General features: G+C 37.7%; 2 protein-coding genes across 3 annotated transcripts in view; one reads left to right on the forward strand and one right to left on the reverse strand.

The window, feature by feature from the left end:
- Positions 1–1,855: 1,855 nt before the first annotated feature.
- LOC139973576 (GDP-fucose protein O-fucosyltransferase 1-like) lies at positions 1,856–9,824 on the reverse strand. 2 transcript variants are annotated; one of them, XM_071980361.1, is made up of 8 exons: positions 9,461–9,824; positions 7,738–7,981; positions 6,877–6,971; positions 6,142–6,316; positions 5,501–5,633; positions 4,512–4,707; positions 3,577–3,801; positions 1,856–2,603 (listed from the first exon to the last, which is right to left on the reverse strand). In XM_071980361.1, the coding sequence occupies exons 2-8, from the start codon at positions 7,952–7,954 to the stop codon at positions 2,439–2,441; spliced, it is 1,206 nt and encodes a 401-aa protein (XP_071836462.1). In that variant the 5' UTR covers positions 7,955–7,981; positions 9,461–9,824; the 3' UTR covers positions 1,856–2,438. The 2 variants fall into 2 exon arrangements, with proteins under 2 accessions (XP_071836462.1, XP_071836464.1); XM_071980363.1 differs by lacking the exons at positions 6,877–6,971; positions 9,461–9,824 and having other exon boundaries at positions 7,738–7,910.
- Positions 9,825–12,348: 2,524 nt separating this feature from the next.
- LOC139974429 (uncharacterized) overlaps positions 12,349–22,942 on the forward strand; it is a 28,893-nt gene continuing 18,299 nt past the window's right edge. The window contains exons 1-2 of the mRNA XM_071981583.1: positions 12,349–12,505; positions 13,503–14,093. Coding sequence (XP_071837684.1) covers positions 13,626–14,093 — 468 coding nt within the window. The 5' untranslated portion in view covers positions 12,349–12,505; positions 13,503–13,625. The remainder of the gene's footprint in view (positions 12,506–13,502; positions 14,094–22,942) is intronic.

Genomic DNA, 22,942 nt, shown 5'->3' on the forward strand with positions numbered 1-22,942 from the left:
ATGAACCAAGCGGTAAGCAAAGGTAGCTATCGACAAGTATAAGATCAACAAAATTGAGCAAATTCTGAAAAGAATACAACCTACTAGCATGTTCAGCATACATGTTTAGCATGTGATATGTAAAGAATTGCCTCGAGCCCTTTGAAGAGAGTATTAATTTGCATGCGACAGAGCAGACAATTAAGTAGTATGTCAACTGTGGTAAAATTTTATATAGGCCTAAGACGCAAAGAACGAAGAAAACTTCTTGGGAGGGAATTTTTCATCTTTGCCAGAGACTATATAGCAGCTGAATCGTAGTACGAATATACAACAGCACGAGTACAATTAGAATTCCCCATTGAATGAGTACGAGTATACATCATTATGTACTAAAGTATATATATACTGCTTTAACAGGGACTTTCCATAAAAAAAAATCTGCTTTTTTTTTTGGCGTAGGCTACGTCCTTTTTTTTGTGGAGATTTCTTTACTTGGGTTTGTAGTTAGTTCTCAGGCTCACGATACCCTACCATCACTCGAGTTTCATGTGGGATCCTATGGAACCTAAACTTCGTCGTGACAAATAGGCCTAATGGTAGCAATTTTTTGGGCGATCTTAACCCAAAATGCTTCCAACCCACGTAGCCTACTTGGTGGCCTAAATCGGGCTGTAGATTCGTACGTTCTGGGATACCGTACTGTTTTAATAGTACTCGATAAGTGCGTTATAAAAGTTAAAAACTATATCACAGGAATGAAACCATAAACACATTGAACAGTGTTGTTCCTTCACGGTTCCGAAGGACCCCAGACGCACCCAGTGCCCGCCAAGGGCGGCGGAAGCACTTTTAATCTGGGGGGGCACCAACGTCGAAGGGCACTTTGCAGAAATTCGATTGGACTGATGCAGCCTGATATTTAGTACCCTTTATAACTCTAACTTCTATCCCTCCATCAACGCCCCCCCCCCCCCCCAAAGGAAACAATGCATACTAGCACTGCAATATCTAATGTGCAAATTGGGAACCAAGGAACAAGTTTTCTTTCGAGACAAAACGAGGTGAAATCATTATAAAGTCCAAGTCCCTGCACACGCGATCGATACATGCATGAAAGCAAATGAAATATGTCAAAATACGAAAGGATGGGGTAGGTTAAGGGATATTAAAACTATACTCATTATTCATAGTAGGCTATAAATGGTTTCTGCTTATTACAAAGTCACAATGTAAAATAGCAAGGCATTTTTGAAATGCAATATGGAAGGGTAATAACACGGCAAATGATTGTATGTTATTGGCATGTGATTTAATAACCGACGCATGCCTATATGATATGCAAATTAATATGTAAGACGCGCGCGGAGCGCGCGAAAAATTTTGGTTATATTTTTCGGGCACGTCGTTACAGCCCCCCCCCCCCCCCAATCCAATTGGGCTCCTACGCCTATGGTAGTAAACATTTAAAACTTCCCGAAATATTTCATTCGACGTGGGTTTCGCTTTGTAAACTCTTTTTTTAATTAGAAATTTGTATGTAGAAAAAGGGCACATTTTTGACCTGAGGAAAAGTGGGGGGGGCACGTGCCCCCTGTGCCCCCCCCGGTTCCGCCGCCCTTGGTGCCCGCCCTCGTGAGCGGATCTATTATAGGCCAATGGTAAAACGAAACTAAACGTAGAAAAGAAAACAGGTCAGAACGCTTGTTCTAGGAAGTCCCTCCTGTAACCCCGCCCCCTTCTCCGCAACCCCGCCCCCACTCAACACCGACTTTTATATAGGGTATGAATAATTCATGTATAGATATGCCAGGCATGGAGACAAACACGACACATATAGATTAAAATTAAACGAATAGATTAGTATATGGTTAATTTGTAGTTTATTAAAATTCTCTTTGAGACGGTTCATAATAGTAATTAAAATGAATATCATTTTTTTCAACGAATGTTTCTATACACAATGTCAAACTGATTCAGTCTAATGATTCTTAAAATTTCACTTAAATTTATTGTAATTATATATAAATCAGTTCCTGTAAACTTAAAACAGTAAATTATATCACGGTTGTTAAAAAAAAAAATTGTATATAGACTACGTCACCCAACCACGTGAATCTGACCATTTGAAATAATGAAGCATAATATTTCGTCAAGAATTGCGAAGATGTTTTCTGATTCACAGAATCAATTTCTTCCAAACGGACATACTCAGTCTTTCACATACCTTCGTCCATCTTGCCCACATTTAGTAATAAAAAAATCCCGATTGAACCATTTAACGTATGAAGGTAAAGCGAATATAAAGGGACCAAAGAAAGATATAACCGATAAGGTATGGTAAGTTTAATAGGATTAGCGCCTAAGGCTATTCGGTGTTTGGTGCGCATGCCCATGCCTAAACGTCCATACCAGACTCCAGTTGGTGTTCGCACATGGGGATATATGCTTCTAGCGCGTCACACGGGAAATCCCCAGAAAGTTGATGGTTTGCCGTTAGCGTCTCTTTGACGTTTAACGAAAGACGTAAAGGAAGACGCACAATTACCAATGAAGAAATCTGCTTCACCAAGTATCATTAGATCCATTTGAGGTAGAAGAGGGTCCAAATGATGAACTTTGACCTGTGCAATAAAAAAGAACACGATTTTTTTGACAATTACGATTTCTTTGAAGAGCATGTTATTTCTAGCGAGAAAAACCCCCGTGCAGCTAACCCTTACGTTTATCTGAATGAAAACTTCTCAGCAGCTGCGACCTCTTCGGGGACCCCGGCAGAGGTCTGAGACGGAATGTGGTGTGGGGAGGGGGTGGGTAGCGGGGGTAGGGAGAATAGTTCAGTGGTGCGGAGATTGCCAAAAACCGCGAGAAAGTCACTGCTGTTTAATTTACAAAGGACTTGGCCGCTTGCTCCGCCCCCCCCCCCCAACCGTCTCCCTCGGCTGTTGGGATCATAATATGGCTATACTAACTTATAGTGGAGACCCCCTGACTTGTAACGCTATATAGCTCGTATACGTATATACAATACATGGATAAAGTGTGAAGCTTATTAGTCTAGTTATGTAATTTACGTAAGATATCGAGGGAGAAAAAGAGCAAAATCACTGATATTATGATAAGATTATTCGCCTTCCTTAAATTCCTCTGCAACCTTACTTTGTTACCAGCAACAACAAAAAAGAATTATGAAACTTTATGGCATGCAGTAACCGTAGATTTTGTCTTAATTATTATTCAGGCGCGGATCTATAAGGTGTGTGGGGGTGTACACCCCTCCCTTTTCAGCCCCACAAAATATATTAAACGTATTAATAAGCACAACCTTGCGAGAAAATTTAACTATATAGAACTCATTTATACTCTATATAAATGTTTCAATTTGTTTCCATGGGATGACCTCTAGTCTCTCTACATGGAAGTCGGCTTCAAGGACCTCACGCCCCCCCCCCCTCCCAGGTTCCCCCACAATCCTTTTTAATATCCTGGATCAGCCGCCTGTATTGTTTGTTTTTGTTGTAATTACCATATAATGCTTTTGTATATGTCCTGCAGAATGACAACAAATGATAACAATACCTAGAAGCCTAGACTTACCCCAAGTGGTTTTAACGCCGTATTGAGTTCATGAGAATATGACAACTTATCTGTTGCAATAAATAGATGTTGTAGGGAATGTTTCACCACAGCTTCTTTAGTAAGGTTTACTATATGTTCTACTGTGGGATAACACATATTTTCAAATACGTGCTCTCCTGGTGCCAAACACTGTGTAGAAGCCATGACTCCTTCAGAACCAAGGGTAGTCCGACAACAAACAACCTGAAATAAAAAGAAACATATATATTAATCAATCGGATACATAGAAAGCCATAGCGCCATCTAACCTTGTTAATACAAAGAATATATTGATAGTTTGTTGTGTCGGTGTCATATTAGATGTTCATTAATACCCCCACCCCACTGCAACTAACTACACCAGACCCCATCCCAACCAGTCACCACCCATCACCCCAGCACCACCAACATACAAGAAGGTCTGCTATGCAGTATGTAGTCTAGTGCGTTTCATTAACATACCGTAAATGCAGTGGGGTCGAGGGTCAGCTCGACCGCCGGGGACATATATAATATGGCACCAATCCTATTAATTAATTCTTCATATTTCCTTCAATTTATAATATTAATGAGAGTAAATTAACCTTCATCCCATATTAGCCTAATCTCTCTAATTAACCCCAAACTGTTGATGCTTTATCCACCGACACCCTACCACCCCCACCCCCCCCCCCCCCACCAGCACCACCCTTCCCTCACTCTAGTTAGGTCTGGATATGCATCGTGTTTCCTCTCGGTCATTAACTTAATGAACACCCTCTGTTTTTTTCTAGTCTAGTGTACTGTCCCTCATATGTAGATGTTTATTGTAATTTGGTATACACCACACACCTGTATTGACTTTCATGTCAATGTGAGAGAATTGAATTGAATTTAATAAGTTTATGCAGTCAAAAAATCAAAACACATCTTACCCAATCAGGACCCGTTCTGAGATGTATCCCAAGAAATGTTTCTCCGTTGAACATCCTAGATATTTCATGTTCAGCGTAGGCAAATATATTAGGATTCCATTGTAAGTATCTTTGAATCTGTCTGTTTCCTGGTTGCATTGGATACGGTGCAGGAGGGAAACGAAAAACTATCACCGGATGCTCCGAAACTGGATATCTGTTTAGATGAAAAAAATTATATCCAAGTCGTTAAAAGACCACAATTGGAAGCTACAGCATCAAATCTTCCAAATCACACTATGCGTATGTACTTATTATGTGATAAGGTAGCATACGCCCATTAAAAAGCCCCATTGACTTACACACTAAATCACAAAAGTAATGTGGGCTCTAAGTCTAGATTGAAGTTTTCATTAGATAAACGCTACCCATCACCGAATAGCTGACGAGTTGGCCTTTCATGGCACCATCAATTTTCCGTACCATGACTATGCAGATTTTTTGCTACGAGAGCCTGAAGTTTTCGTCACTTGTAAACAAACCTCTTTACTCAGTCGTAAACAACTATCGTAGGCTGCTCCTGGGATGGCTAAACTGGTCTAAAATTGCCTCAATTTACCCAATTGGTCAAATGTTTGTAAGTGACACTTACTATTTATCAGCGAAAGGGCTCTTTTTTTTTTACTCAAAACGAGTACGGTAACTTATGAAAAACAATATTTCCATGTCTTTCGCAAATCTGTGAAGGTACCTGCCCTCTTTGCCTCGGTTGTATATACCTGAGCCTAACCTGCTTTGCATATAGGAATCGGGTCGACAGTTGTTACTGTACAGCTAATTATGTTGGGACAACTGTATATACGTGACGAAAGGTTATTTGGTGGCAAGAAAAATTTAATTGTGATATTAATTTGAGATATCATATATAAATACTCGTCAAATTTGTTAAAACTGCTTATAAAATTAGCGAGCGTAACGCGTAATATTGCTTTACTATCAATTATTCTTACCTTTCATTCCATTTCGTCGTCAGTTCCATGGTCCTCTTTTCATTGGTTATGTCAGCATGAACACCAATGTTATATTTCTCGTGGTCATCAAAATCGATATTTAACTCATCCCAAAATGGTTTTAATGGAGTACCTGGGAATAAAAACCAAAACACATGTAGCAGAGATATGGAAGATTATGAACCGACTAATGGTCACCGTAAGTAACTCAAGAGTTGCAACAAACATGCTATACTCATGTGCACCCTCAAAAGATTTCCCTCCTGAATTCGTTGAAACAACTTAGTTGTCCATGCATTGTAATTCATCGATCAATGGGAACATTTTAGAATGTCAATTGCAACCTCTAAAAGACATCTTTACAATATAATATATATAAAAAATGGGTTACCTATTTTAATGACCTGTCCAGTTAGTTCTCTCGATTTTTTTAAATTCGCAAATTTACAATTCTCTACATCTGTCCATCTGACTTTACATCATGTTTCGGTTTTATGTAAATGCAAATGCTTGTAAAGAAATTTCATTTTCCCTTAGATATATGCCAGTTACCATGATGAAAGAAAAGCATACTGAAAGTAAAAAAAAAACGAAAATGTGAAAATAAAAAAACCAAATGTTCATCATTCTTACAAACTCACCTACTTTCATATTACATTCATGTGGTGATGTTGGTTCCATCCCACAATACCCCACTCTCTTTCCCGGTGGCCATTTATCAACCCCAAAATTTTCTAAAAATTCCTCCATGGTTATGACCCTATGTAATTCTTCAAAAGGTTCAACGAGAAACCATTCTGTAAAAGGTACATTTTTCTGCAAAAGAAGAATAAAAGAGGAATAATTTGAGAATTTGAATTTTTCATCTCCCTGTTTTAAATTTGTCGAGAAAAAGCTGGATATCTGCATGCACACCCTCCAGCTATCCTATATACCTCCAAGAAATTCCGGAACCTTACCCAATAAGATCTTGGAGAAATGTGTGTCCCTCACAATGAGAAGTCTTTATCCGGCGCCTCCCCCGCCCCCTCCACACCCAACACAAAACACACACTCACGGACAGTTACATACACAGAGACAAAAGAGAACCTTTGCTATATATATATATATATGTTCTGCAATCTGACGTACAACATTTCAGTCATTCGTCTTTAAAAATTATAGAAATCATATCTCGTAATATGTAAAATTGTACATGACAGCAGCGTATATACAGTTTTGCCAAAATGTGGTGCAGGTTATTAGTTGTCATTGTGAAGGGTGGCGGGGAGTGTTCCCCCCCCCCACCCCAAATTTTGTGGAAATGTATTTTTTTTTCTGCCAGCAGGCCCCCTAGAAAAGTATCCACCCACCCCCTCCCTCTAATGATACTAACTTTGACCCTGAAAGGAGGTAAAACTAGGGTCCTGTCTATGGATTTAGCGAAGGCGAGAGTGCCAATTAAATACTCCACTTGGTTACCAAAGTTTCCTGCGAAAATATAAACAGAGAAGGAAACAAATTAGAGGAACGAAAAGAAAAGAAGGGGGGGGGGGGAACGAAACGAAAGAGAAGGAAGTAGACGAAACAACCCAACACGAGACACTACACAAGACGACCCGAGACGACCCGAAACGACACTGAATGTTAAGAGACGAACTCGAGGTGACTAAGAAGAAACGGAAAGTACGTGATATTGGCTACTTAGTAAATAAGCAATTGTATAGTATTTGAACCAGAAATGCGTCGCCCAGACACTTAGGCTTATATCATCTGAACCCATCCTGATCCCACCAAGTTCACTACTACCACCTCCCCAACGAGGGGCACGACCAACTTCCTCCTGTGAGGGGGTGGAGGTGGGGTTAAGCCGTTAAGATGTCCAGGGGAGGGGTATGAGAAATTTTGGTTGAACGGAGGGTGCTTAGATGCAATATTGTGCTATATTTTTTGCAACTATTTGATAGGATGATGAAGACTTCTCGAATGTTTAGGTTATACCTCATATACATGTTCTATATGATATGTTATGTTCCTATATGAACTTTTGTAATATTGTGCCTGTCAGTTGTGGGGGGGGGGGGGGAACTGACCCCTACTAAGTTTTTTTTTCCGGTGGGTGGGGAGGGGGAAAGTCCCCAGACGTAAACGTGGTTGCACCCCTGCTCCCCACCGATTCACAAAAATCACCATAATGTATATTTGTTGAAGGCATGTATAGCATGTAATATAGTAAGTAGCAAGAGATCAAGCTTACCCATGCATGGGCAGAACATAACATAACCATTGGTATCCCACGTGGGTCTGGTACTGGTTGTAGATAACTCAGTTACATCTGCATAAGACAGACTGACGGGTGGAAGTGTATCTACCACAAACTGTTCGTTGGGTGAGTTCAAAACTTCTTGACCGCTCATCAAAATACAGATCCAGTGGAGGAAGAACCCGTTGCTTTGTGCAGGTATGAAGCGCATGGTAAGTGCGTATATATAAACCTCTGCCTAAAATGTGAAAGAAGACGATGGATTTGTTTTATTTAAGTTTTCAATTTTTATATAATTCGCATTCCTGTATTCCTTCATATAGCCACTCCCTCTCATCTCACCAGGAGCTGCTACTCTAACCCTGATCTCACCATCCTCTCTGTGTACTGTATAATTTATGCATGCTCTATTCATTGTTTCTACGGTCCAAGTTAAGTGTCTGCCCGTAAGACTCTTTTGAATTTGGACAAGTCTGTATGCGTTTCAGTGAGAAAGGTCCCAGAGGCCTTTCAAGAGATCCTGCTAGGCTCGAAACGTTGCAGTATTTCTCGGGTCAGGGTTAGGGTTAAACCTAGGAGTTAACCCTAGCCCTGGGGTTTACCCGGTCCACAGGTTACGTCATTCATTGGGCTGTATCATGCATGATGACATTGCTCGACATACAGTTTTCTTGAGAAATACTGTCACGTGAGGATTGGCTGCTCATATCGTGACTAAAATGAATATGCATGATATAACATTGTATGATTAAATATTGTAAAAGAAAATAATTCTACATAGTGTGCTAAAACTGTAAATTTGATAATCACCCCGATGAAGTGTAAGTAACAAAGCTATATTGTTGTAAAATATACCGCAAACATTTCAATAACAGCTAAAAGTGAAAAAGACCGTATTTCAATATGCGGGTATATATAACCGATGGTTTGGAACCAGCCAGGCATAATAGACAGCTACCTGGCCTCTGTCTGCAGTAGGCTATACGCAATCATGTCTTTGTACTCTGGTTTACAACTGTATCAGCATTACATTTGCAAGTAAATATATGTATTGTTTAACCAGGGAGTTAGAGTAGCAGCTCCCTGGTTTAACTGGATCACGTTGATATGTTTGCGCAGTGAATAATATGCTTAGATTGACATGCGCGAAATGTCAATATTATAACAACCTAACTTTAAACAGCTCCTTTAATTTAATATAATGGTCGTGGACGTAGTATTGGTCGTTTAGAACAATGTAGGTGTTAACAGCACAGTTTGCATGCTGAGCTTTTCATTCAACTTAGTGGAAACAGTGATAGAACTACATGACCACCCACGAAAATCGGTATAGACCTACAGTATTAGGAATTAATTAGGCTTTGACGATGAGCATAATGTATACATGTTTAGGGTTTCCGCAAATAAAGCGGGAGGCCCGCGTTCGAAGCCCGGTGGAGGCTGGAAGTTTTTTCACTGTTCTGGATTTTCCAACTCACTACAATTTCAATTATATATATATATATATATATATATATATATATATATATATAAATATATATATATATATATATATATATATACATATACATATATATATATATATATATATATATATATATATATATATATATATATATATATATATATTATGTATATATATATTAGGCCTATATATAAATATTCATTTCACAATGCCCGAAGCCTATATGTATAGAAAATCGAACGCTTTGCTTACCTTTTTAACAAATTTAATCTAGACGTGTCACGCCAATTCAGTCTTCGGGTAGCCTACCTCCGGTTGCTATGGTGATTTTGACTGTTACAGCAAGTTATACAGTATAACATATGTTATTTTTATAAAGGGGATATTGTGAGGGGAGATAAGACCATATGTTACTACTGTTTTCAAGGTTCAATGTGCCCATATGCGGGTGATCGTTCTGCCCTCTCTCTCTCTCTCTATATATATATATCAATCAAAGTAGCCTGTATAGGCCTATTTAATATTGTGACTGTATCAATGATTACTCAGTGAACCGTATATGAACGGTATACGGTACAAGTTCAAATCTGTGCACTGAGCCTGGCAGACATTCTCAGTTTCCTTGTGACCTTATTATCAAACACTTGATTAACCATGCATACCTCCTTTGTGTTGACCAATATCCTTGTTTTTTACCCTATTGTGACAAACCATGCAACATGTCGTAGCTATACCACGAACGAGCTAACGCTCTTTGAAAATCAGTGTGTCCCGAAAAGATTTCAAAAGCAATACCATGACTATATAGAATAGGCCTACCATCCATTCATGTGACACCCACTCAATGGTTCTGGTCGTGGTCGCTCATATCTTAGCCAATGTATAGTAGGTCTACTGATATCAGTAATTTCTTTACAGAAGGGGAAAGAAACTGTGCACTAAGCCCCCCCCCCCAACCCCCCTGTGCGACCTGAAAAGGTTGGACGCGAAAACGTTTTGGTGGGTCACAGAATTGAATTCATCGGAAATAAACTACATCGATTTTCGGAGGTTGTCGACGTATATCGTTTTAAGTTATTGTTTTAACATCAAATCCATGTCCAAGCTATAGTATCATGCATTCTGAGCATCGATTCTGAGCCGGGATCGGGGTCTGTTGGGTTGAGCCTCAGTCCTCACGGAACCCTTGGTCGTGGGCCCGCGTAAAATGAAGTTTGCCGACCGTTTGCTGTTTGCATGTTCATGTATTTAGAGTCTATACTACTTTTTCGCCACTGTATAGCACTGTTGGGGAAGAATTAATTTCCGTCGCCGATACAAACGGTTATTTCATGAAGGTGAAAAGCGCAATAATTCCCAAAGTTAAACACTTTAGACCTTCCAAATTTGCTCTATTAGCAGGCTTGGTGGAGGTTTGAACCGTCAAAGTTATTTCCAGATGAAAGACGAACGTCAAAATAAGACATTTTTACATTTTTCAGTGATAAAAGTTGGCTACGTTGAGACTCAGTTTAAGAGTATTTTTGGTCAGCAGTTTTTCTCTTTCCAGCCTATTTGGAGTGAGTACGTATTACCACTTAGGCAATCATCGATAGTAAAGAATGGTCTTTTTTCCACTAGACTGCTAGTTGCTCTCCAACCTAACATGTCATGCCGTGTTGAGCTACGTAGGGGCCTACTGGCAATGAAATGGTCCTTAACTGTGCCTCAATGAAATGAAGATTATTGGGAGCTGATTCTAAATATCAATAGCATTCCAATTACGTGAATAGGTAAAAACATGGATCTAGGGTAATATTTTAATTGTTCAAGCGGTTGGTTACACATCACAATCTCCCATCGTGTGATTGCTTCCGTAAAATACTCTCAAACATAGATAAGTTATATACCAAGTCAAGGCGTTACAATATTACTACAATTATAGGGTACTGGAACAGCGCCACCCATTCCGGTCTTCGCTCAAAATTATGAGAGTTGTAACAGAGTATAAAACATCGTATACCATGCGCTTACCCGCAAAACAGCCAGTAGATAATTAATTATAGCTCCATACATCTTAGGAAGGCCCAAGTTTAGCAATAATAAAAATTAAAAAAACGTTGCGGATAATTTTGTTATGTTTTCTTTTAAACCTATATGTCTTGGTTATTTTCCTTTACAGAAGTGGTATTACCAAAAGATGTCTTATTGATATCATAACATTTTATACTTAAAGGTATGCTGTATTGGCCCCCAAAATACTAAATATATAAATATGGTCACCTTTGGTCAAAATTCTGAAACTGTTTTTATTCCAACCTTCGAGAAAATTTTCCTCATTGGGACATTCAGTCATCTTGTGTGTTCCTTAAAATTGTCTGAGAACAATTTGGAGAGTAAAGACCATCAAGGAAAGTACTTTATGAAAACTTCTAGCAATTATAGCGTGCTATTGTTCGGGGCCTACACAGACTACCTTTAGTACCCATAATATCCTCAAGTTGTAATTGAAATTGTTATTGCAAAAACTCATGATGGATACTATAGAAACAAAAAGCCATGAAGGAGTTCTTAAATACTTATCGTCTACTTATATTTTAAAGGCGCTTCTGAAATATGAAGTTCCATTTAGCTTCACACTTGAAAGTTTTAGGCCTAGGTTGCTTAAAAGTTCCGACCCCTCCCATCCTACGTCACGGGCTACGTAGATGTACGTCCAGGGCACGACCATATCATCCCGCAAAGATTCTCCACAAAGCCATCTCTAGAGAATATTTCGTTTTATACTGATATTTGAGATGAAACAAGATCTTAAAAATCATTACATGAGTAAATTTAATTCCTTTGTTTTGTTCAAGGAAATACGGCTGACTAATTTTCTTGAGACCTGCACAATTTACCAAGTTGACGCACTTTGAACATTCCATTATGGAAAATCGTCCTCGAACTTTGTCATAGACTTAATAATCCTTCATATTAAAATATTTCATGGTACCTTTTATTTGCAAAACTTATTGAAACATAATAAAAAATTAAAGTTGTAATTTTTTGTGGACATTAAATACCTCTCACTATAAATATAATCAAATAATGCTCTCATACTTCCCTAAGAATAGTGGTATGATCGTTGTCGCATACTTCGGGATTTTGTCAACAACGTATTTTTCGCTCAACAGCTGTGAAGCCCATGGACGACCTATTGGAACACAGAACTACTGTACGTACGTAACGTTCCTCACGGATACTGTATAGGATAAGGCAGGGACCGTGAACGGTCGGCAGGGGACATGGTCTTAAACATCAAAACAAGGAACCCAGGTACGGTAAATACGTCGCAAAGTGAAATCCAATTTACTGTAATGCAAAAATATATGTTTCAAAAGTAAGGATATATAGCCATGCTCCTTTTGATAGTTTTCCATTTTTGCATGGTGTAACTTTTAACGTTAGCCCTAAGTTAGCGTACTGCCACTGGGGTTCGCAGTCCTACTGTAGCCTAAATTACTGTGGGGAGTAATGACATTGCTATAGCCAGACTGTAACTTAGGTCAACACAGCCTAGCTGTTAGTTTCCTATCTTGCGACATGTCAGACATGTACTAGAGTGCGTATTTCATTTCGGTGAACGTTCGGGTGTCAATTTTATGCCTTTGATCAGTAAAATTTAAAATGAAATTTCAGGAACTATTATTAACATCGTAGTTTTTGTTTCATGATTAATTATTAAAGTGATGTATACTTTTTCCCGATTCACTTTTACTGGAGGTTCGACTGACAAAGTGATATAGGCCTACATTGCATTACTAGGACAGTGAAGTTGAAACTGTTAGGTACTTTTCATAACTTTAACTTCTGTTAAAAGTAAAGAACTGAGATTGGAGTAACCTCAGATTGTACAGTCTGTAGTTAGGCTGAGCGTGTAACCCATATCTCTGAGCTGAATTTGAGACAGGCCTACTGTCTTTGGCAGTCTAAAGGTTAGCCAAGGTTAGCCTTGTACAGTGTCCTAAGGCTATAATTTACTGTACTTACAATGTAACCAAGTTTGATGCATATTAGGCTTCTTCCTGGGCCTATGCAAACTATTTCTATAGTTATCAGATTAATCAAGTAACAGAAAACAATTATTGAAGGTCTAATGTCGTAATGTAAAAATGTTGACATCGGTAGTGTTCATTGGTAGCAGTTACATGAAATGTGTCAGGTGAAAGCCAAAAATCATATCAACAGTTTTATGAAAAAGTATTATTTATTCTAAAACATCATTTCTTTTTAACATCTGTATAAAAATAAGTCTCTCCTTATTACTTTCTAGGTCTTTCAAGTGCTCCATTATAAGCAGAATTCCACCTGCAGGCAATGACCAAGTATATTTTAAATCAACAAATTGGAGTCTCCTTTCCAGCCTTCTTTCCAACGCCCCCACTCAGTCATCTCAATGTCACAAGCCACCGGAGGCCGAATGTATCACGCATCACAGTTTCGTCGCCCCGGTGACTTCCCCTACATCAACCACACCAACGGTCCCCAACATTACAACCCCCACCGATCGGTGCAAGTCTATTCCATAACCAGATACTCTGCCCAAAACCGGGGCAGAGGTGGTCGAGGAGGGAATTATGGATCGTCTAGAGGACGCCCGTTCAATAATTTTTATAGACCTAGGAATGGTTACTTAGACAGTGACTTGGAGTGGGACAATTATGACATTGGGACCAATAAATCCTCCAGAGGTCGAAGAAACCGGCAAAATGGTCGAGACGCATACTACAGAATCGGTTCCAGCTTTTCGTCCAGTGATTCAGAGCTCGAGTGGGATGACTACGATCTCAGGGGCAAAGAAGAAGCAGAGGCAGCAGGGGGTGGATCTCTTGAGATTTATGTCACAGAGGAATTTGTACCCTTGGTAAGTACTGGATTGTTGGGAGTGGTGGGTATGAGTAAGTGAGGAGCATTTGGTTGGTGAGGGAGAGGTGAGGGGGTGAGGGGGGGGTGGGAGGAGGATAGCAGCAGAGGCACTGGGTCCTTCTTTGCCACCATGATATTGCCAAGAATTTGCAAAAATGTCGAAACAGGTGAACATATTTAAAGAAGAGGCAAGCCCAATGATTGTTTTTCGCCTAATATGATAGAGATGGCTGTGACGAACAATTTTCCCAAATTTATATGAAATCTCTTAAGAAGAATCTAGCTAACTTTAGGAGTTTTAATGACCCTGTAAAAGTAGTGTCAGGGGTCTGCCACTGTGCTCATTCATTATTTTACTGCTTGAAGGGTGAAAAGTTATCTTTCCCTTTGTCTTTCTAAGTTTCAATCTAACTGTAAGTGACACAGATATCACAACATAATGTTGTATGAAGACATACATGTGTTAGTATCAAGTCTGTATAAATAGTATATTATATAGTATCTCCTAAATGGAATCAGGTTTTTCTCATCTGTGTGGGAAAGTTGTTTATCCCTGGAAGTATCGTAAAAATCGTACATACCAGTGATGACGGTTGGGTTTGCCACCCCTTTCAATAACTAAGAGACCATTAAATTTCTCTCTTCTTGCTGTTGCTCAAAGGATGGAGTATTAGGGTCAGGGGTAGGGCCTGGGGTGGGGGGGGGGAGGAGAGGTACTTTGCTGGTGGTTGTGAGATTCTGATATGACCATTTTCATGTTTATGTGTTCATTTGTGAACATTTTTTAGTAGTTTGGATTAAATGGCACCAAATTATTTGATCTTTTAAATGCTTTTTCTACCTTATGTGCAAAAATTATTATTTGACAAAATATATACTGCTTCAGTTAAGTTTTGCCTATCTTGCAGTTAGTTGCCGAATAGGTCATATGCCTATATATACATACAGTTAGACTGTGTAAACTTTGGAATGTCAACCATTAAACATCCAGTCATTTATAGCACTTCATAGTCATGGTCTGTGTCTCACATTGTTCCTTTTTTCCAGGGCCCAGAAATCAAATATAATATAGCATTGTTTGAATCTACCCACTCCGTACCTTTGTCTGAGTTCCCTTTTTGTAAATGGCAAGATAATGAACTTCAGACTGGAACTTCAGAAAGAAAAAACACAAACAAACCGGAATTAACCTTTTCTTTGAATTTTTAAACAGTTCAAAAGCAAGTTAAGGTTATTGTTACATAAAAGTTTCAAGGTCAGGATCTGGAAATTCCTTGTGATTGTCTGTGATCTAGACAAGACATACGTCATAAATTGTGAAAAATTTAGGCAGGAAACCAAGATTGTGACCTGGGATCATTTTATACAGTCACTTAATTAGCATACAATATTTGGGCAAAAATACAATTCACACTGGATGAGATGCTAATATTGGAACGTTTGGTTTCCCTAGTGTCAAAGCAAAGCTCCAAGTATGCCAACTCTGAAAGTTAACTTTTAATGCTTCTCATTCCTTGGAGTAAATCTTTAAAGGGTGTGAAGAGACGCGCAAAAAGAAACGTCTAATGCTGGTAATCTGACCTAGTTTCAAATGAGGTGTTACAGAAGTGTTAGACACCACCATCGATCCCAGAAAATACACACACACCGCTTGCTGCCATCGGTAATTAGACACTAGTGTACAGTCAGTAACTACAGCTGCGGTCAATACCCACAGCACAGTGTGCAAACGATACAGCGATGGACATCTCAGGTCCAGCTAAAGATAGCAAGGTATCACGTTTCATTACTGTCTGCACTTTGTAGCGACACAAACAAAACGTCACTTGTAAGCAACAGAAAGTTAACTTTTTCAGATGGCCGCACACGGTTTGGGGCGAGTCTTCAATGCCTTTAAGCTTCTAGATTTGTTTCATCGGAGCTACAGTACTTATTTGAGGAAAAGAATTCTCCATGACAGTCTTGAGGCTAACCTCCTATTATAGTCGTTTATTGGAATGCAGCAAAGGTTATTAGCGTACTTAAACCGAGCCCCACCGTCTTTTAAGAGCTCCAGATGATGTTTGTGTTGAATTTTTCAAAATCTAGCTTCACCATATATATATACTTGACCATTGAAAGAAAAAATAAGGAACAGGAAACAATAAAATGTCATTCGTCCACAAAAATATCACCAGAAATGGTGAACTTGTACAGCACAGACATTCATGAACTGGAAATTTGGTGTGGAAATTTGTAAATAAAGCTAGTAAAACATCTTTTAGACATGGGACACAAAACTTCAATGGATTAATTGTTGGAATAACATATAGAGCTGTTTTTATCCAAAATCATATTTTTTTAGATATTTTATTTTTTTAAATGTAGCCCATCGTGTGTAAATTTTGTATGTATTTGTAAGTACTTTACTAAATGCTAACAGTGGTCAAAGCAAGAAGTGTTGCGGTACTTGCAGAGTTTGAGAAATTGACTCCAGTTATAACTGTGTTTATTATTGTTTAATCCTGTCTAACTTCAGTGTGCAATGTACTGTAGTGCTTATTGTCACCTCAACTGTTCCTCAGCTATATAAAACATAGGCCGCCTTCATTTGGGAATACCTACGATGTGTCAGTGCTTGCAAGATACTTTGCTTGAAATGAACAAGTCTGTGACTGGAAACTATTTTCTTGCATCTGAGAGTGAAAACATGTCTAAAATTTGGCATCCTTTTTCCTTTTTTTTTTGTTTGTTTTAAATTTATGGAAGCTAATCGTCTGCCAGAGGATTGCTTGTTTTCTAAAACAATTTGGATGATCCGTTGACAGTTAAAAATCATTTGAATTCTCATAATTATTGTATAATTTCTGATGTATTTTTACCTATGTGTGGCTATGTCTGGACACCTTCCTGTTTTTCTTATCGCTGTGGAAAGGCACTTTAATTCACGACTCTAAGCAGCCACATATGCATGTGTAGAAGCCGAATAGCTTGTAACTTACAGTACACTTCACATCAGGTGGCTATCTAATTTTTAGTTTTAATTCATTTGTATTTTTTTTTACAATTTAGAAGACTATTTGGAAAGGGAAAACCGTGGATTTCTAGATGAAAACCCCACCTTACTTTTGGCCAGCCAAAGATCAAGCCCACAATCTCTCAGATGCTAGGTTTCATTGCTTCTAATTGTTACCTCATTTATCCACTAGACCATATAGGACTGATTCCTGCGCTGACCCTCTCTTTTCCATTCAAAGCTACATACAGTAATCCACATGGCTTATTTAGCACTATACTGCTGCAATATGACTAAGAGTTGCACCCTAATGGTAACCTCTGTAATTCTGTACCCTCCCTTATTCTGACCCACTTCTAACCCTGACCCCTCACTGACTCTAACCCTTTCAGGACTAACCCTGACCCTTTCCTAACCCTGAACACTAAGACATTCAGTAGGTCTTCACAGTTCTTGAAAACTTCTTGTAAACATTGGTCATCAGCTGCCATAATTTAAATACAGCAATGTCTGAGCACTATATGTGTGTGTGCACTATACTAAAGGTCTGCTATCAATCTGATATGTTTTCCATGGGATATATATATCTGACAATTTGTCCACAGAGACTTCCAGTGAGTAGGCTACACTACATGTACATGTACATATACCACACATTAGAGTTAACATGGAATGCAGGGAGTTTACATTAGTATGTTACTGTAGATGTTTGTTCTGTCTGTGTGAAGGCATATCAAGTATTTTGTCTTCATGAATTTGTCATTTCTTGTCTTGTACATAAGTTTGAAATGGCACTGCAAAAGTTGTCTGGATCTTTGTAAAATATTTTCACAGTATTTTTTTCAAAACAGCCTGCTGTACTTTTCACCAATTTGGTTAAACTCAGGGAGTAAAATATAGCCCTTTGAATATTCCAGCTATTTGCTGGCTAAATGGATTTTGCTATTTGCCAGTAGAAAACAAAAGGCACTGGCGTTGTATTTTGCTACTTAGTCAATGAGACATAAGCACACAATGAGTCTTAACTATCGTTGGTCACAGAATGGCTGTGATATCCATACTTAACATAAGCCCAGTGTTTAATATTGACTATTATCAGCAGGTTATATAATATTGGGCTGCTTTCAAAAGCCTATAGCATAACTGATAACATGTGTGTTTTTAATTCAGGAAAATGCCAGTGTGAATTTGATTAGATTTTTGCATTGTTTATCAAATTGCTAAAAGTGTGAAATTCTTTGACTGTAATAATCAAAACAAGATTCCAGTTGATCAATCTAAGATAGCTCAAGTAGGTTATTTTTACCAAATTATGTCTAACAATAAGTAATTATATACTGACAATCTTGGGGATCACTTTTTACTAGACATTGTGCAACTTTGTGTTCCAGACATTTCTATAAAGGATATGTTCACAATTTAAGTCATTTCAGAAATGTTCAAAATTGTTATTTAAAATAAAACAAAACTGCTTATCCACTAAAGAGCCTGTGTCAGAGAATTTGTGAAAGGAGATGATGTTTCGATCCTAGCAGGATCTTCTTCAGAGGCTGAATGATCTTCTGCATTCAGCCTCTGAAGAAGATCCTGCTAGGATAGAAACATATGGCCCCCTTTCTTTTAAAAAAAGTTGTTATTTAACGGACTTTGTCATTAGTTGACCATATAATAGTTGAACCATTCACTTTAGATGCTTAATTGGAAATCTACAGTATACACTGTATCACAATCTGAATTTACACTGTGTAATATCCCTTGTAATAAAAAAAGTCGGTCTTAGGATGATAAAGTTCTAAACTGTTTTAACTGTTTTCCAGTGCTGTAAACACAATAGCTTACCTACTACAACACTAGATGGTTTAGGATGGATTACTATAGAACTGTCGGAAACCTTTTGTGTTTGTTTGCCAGCCCTGATTCTTCTGAAGAAAAAAGGAGAGCTTATGGGACCAGTCAACTGTTTCTGATTCAGATTGTTACCTATATTGTGGCCTGCTAGGTCAACCGAGAAAATAACACCTGGTAGGGTCTTGTATGGTCACCTACAGTAAATACAGTGTTGTTGTCTGTACTGTATACTATATACATTGCGTATATGTTAAAAGTGTAGTTTGCAAACACTGCACCTATGGGGAACAATTTGCTGATAGTATTTTAATTTTCCTGTACATAGCAGTTTTGAAAACTTTGTTGAAGTTTGTCTCTTAAAAAATAATATAGATCCTGTGTAACAAAGCATGCTACATGTTTGCACTGTAGCAATTTGTCCATTTTCGTTATATATTACTGTACGCCTTTTTGCGATGTGAAACCTAATAAATGATTTAATGAATATTGTATATTTATGGTCATATTCTGTGTGCTCACGTACTTTAAAGTGAATCCCTTTGTAGTGTATTAAAATGGATACATCTAGGTAGGAGGCAAAGTATATGAAACTCTCTGTTTAAATAGAACCTGTGATACGTTGGACTATGTTCTGGTTAACTCTTTTAATGGTCATCATTGCCAGAGAATATGCTAGATGATACAATATTTATATATATTCACCATGTATGCCTGTATCAAGATACAGGCAACTGTTCTCCACATTCTACTTTCCCAGATAAACTTCCAAATTTATTTTATATCCAAGTTGACCAAGTAGCTATCTCTCTAAACTGGCAATTTTTGCATAAAATATGATATGCACCAACATAAGTTGGGGATGATTTATAAAATATGAATCAAAATAGCCATGTTGAAATTCTTGAGATAAACCTTAAATACGCTTGAAGACCTATGATTACAGAAGATTCGAATACTCTGGCTCTTATCTCTGGAACAAGTTATTAGATCACATTCGACTCTAAACTTTCTACATTCAAAAGTCTACTTGAGACCCAGATCTTTTCACTTGTTCTTTTGTAAATTAATCTGCTTTCTTTGTAAAGCGCTTTGAGCAGTGACTTTTGTCTACTGATTTGGTTGTACATAAGTCTCATTTATTACTATTATTATGATGATTATATCATACTTTTTTGTTTGCTGCAGTTACCAGAGCTGCATGCTGACATGTCAGCGGGAGTGTGTAATTCAGAATGCCAAGAAAATCACATACAGATGTACTGTAAATATACAACACACTAACACTGTGCAAACTAGACTGAATGTCTGCTAGCATTTACATGAAATCACACATGTCTAAATGTATCTCCACTTAGTGTACATAACATGTGATCGATGAGGTCAGGCATCCATCAAAAACAGAAGGTAATTATCGGGATAGTGTACGTGGAATGATTTAGTAAGTAACACAAAGTCATTCTAATTAATGCAAGATTACATTAATACAATTTCTATCTACACTAGATACCACAGATTGTACAATATTTTCCTTGTGTTGGTAGATTAAAATACTAGCTAATAATGAAATTCATACAGTAATTCTAATGACAACGGACAAACTGGTTTATTGTACACATATGTATGCCTAATGTATGAGGGTGCTGTACGCAGTGCAGATACCATTAATCACATCAATGCCGTATCGGCTGTTCTCATCTATAGGACGACGGCATCATTAGTAGCACCTTTGTTTGACCGATTCTCGTTTCCCAAGCCCCTGCAGGATGAGCAAGCTGCTCAGGAATGTCTATCTTCATCAGATGAGCGTGAGACGGCTGTGTATGCAAACCGCCAAACCGTTGTCTTGCGGTGATGCACAGCGCTGTAAACATATTATAGTACTAACTCACTCTACCTATAGTGTCTTTGTTACAAATGTTGTACAAGCCCTAACTGCAAGATATTGGAAGATGTGTAAAACTGTTTTGACCTGCCTGCGGTATTTACATATATACACATATAGTACAGTACACACAGTATCCAGATTACTTGGAAATTGATGAATAAGTGTACTATGACCCAGTAGCTGTGCAGTACAGTACTTTTTATTAATTACACTGTTATGTGAATTTGAAAACCGAATGGGATATTAACACCACTCTTTGTAAATAAATTACTTTGGTTTCCAGTTTAAAGTCCAGTTTGGCATATATTTCACAACTAGGTTAAAATGCAATTACATAGTTGTATATATATAGTTATAGTTATAAGTATATAGTATACCTATACGGTAACATACATATATATAGTACACCACCATACAGAATTTCTTGGATTGGTGTTAGCCGCAAATTTTTTGATGGCATTGCAGAATAGCCTTAGACATTCTTAGTACAGTGTATTGAGGGGGCTTTGAATATGTTTTTTTTTCTGTGTGACTTTTACTGTGGAAAGTTGATGTATATTACAATGACAAACATTAGGGAATGGGTCACAGAGAAATTCCACAAAGGTTTCACTGAATAATATAACAGAGCAAATTTATATGTAATATCACCCTACAGTACCATACATACTGTACAATCATGTATTCATGTTTGTATGTGTTTTTGCTGAGGCAAATGTAACACACTTAGGATGAATTTGGGGTTGCACGAAATGAGAAATTTCATGGTCATGTTTAACTATAACGAGTCATAACTATTGACTATGCAAAGCAAACTTGTAATTCAATATTTTTTCTTCATAATAAAAAACAAAGGAGAAATAGAAGAAAAGAAACAAAAAACATATTTAAGTTTAACATATATGTGATACATACAGCAAGATCATGATTTCCACTCACAGGGAAGAACTCATCTGGTACAGTATCTCTTAGCAAAATGCTACATTTGCAAAATGGTCAGGTTGCTTAACATATATGTGCAAATATGTACAGTGTAGCAACTTGTAATAATTACTGAATCATAGACTAGTACTGTATATCCTGTAATAGATGAACTCAGAGCCTTCAACACTGCTTTACAAAATTGAACATCACTATTAAAATTATTCCATGTAATGAAATCTCATTTCAGAAATATATAAGTGAATGAACAAACCAGTGTACAAATGAATGAATTTATTTTGTTTTAAGTCATGCTGTACAGACACGGTCATTTAATATTCTGTACCCTGCCTAAGAGATGCATGACATCTTGAACCGCTCTCTGATCACAATGTGTCTTTGAAACCATTATAATATTGACCAAACCAGTCACATTTGATTGCTGGCATTAAGCCAGTGAATAGCCAAAATTTTCCATCCTGACTGTACTGTTCAAAGTCAAGTCTCATAAACACATGTACACAGAATACTGTGTATAAAATAGTCATTGTGTATCAAATTGACGTGTGAAAAAGTTTAGAATCCTGCTTCCCTAACCTCGTATCTACCTTCAATCTTGATTACATAGATGAAAGCTTGTTTATACTGTAATGTTGTTTAATTATTTACTTAAAGTCTTTTAGTACCAGGAATACTTAATTCCCAAATCTCAATTAACTTGTACTATGTATATTTCAAAATTGTTTTCCTCTTAGAAAACGATAGCATCTCGTTTGTAGACTGACGTCATTGGACCTCGGTGGGGAGTTGTGTGTACATAAACAAGCGATCCTTTCAACTGATTACATGTGCATGTGTCTTCTGGTTGGGGGCTCTGTGCTTAATAGCTAGTTATTGTTACGTATATATATAGCCTATAGGTCAATTTAATAAGTAGAAAGAATCTTTACTTGTTTTAATTTACTGTAGTCTCTTTAATAACCTTTACCATTCAATCATGCACTTTACGGAGAATGTTGTCGTAGAAAAATGATTCACAATATATGCGACATACATAAACGAAGATCTCTACAGGAGCTATGCTAGGTTGATAATTCTTTTGTTTTTCTTGGCTTTAATTTTTATTACTAAAGCAGCTGTTTGAGTTGAAACTGATATGTTTTTCAATGATCCTAGTCCTTAATAACATCCTATAGCA

Source organism: Apostichopus japonicus, chromosome 9 (genome assembly GCF_037975245.1).
Source record: "Apostichopus japonicus isolate 1M-3 chromosome 9, ASM3797524v1, whole genome shotgun sequence".
Taxonomy (NCBI): domain Eukaryota; kingdom Metazoa; phylum Echinodermata; class Holothuroidea; order Aspidochirotida; family Stichopodidae; genus Apostichopus; species Apostichopus japonicus.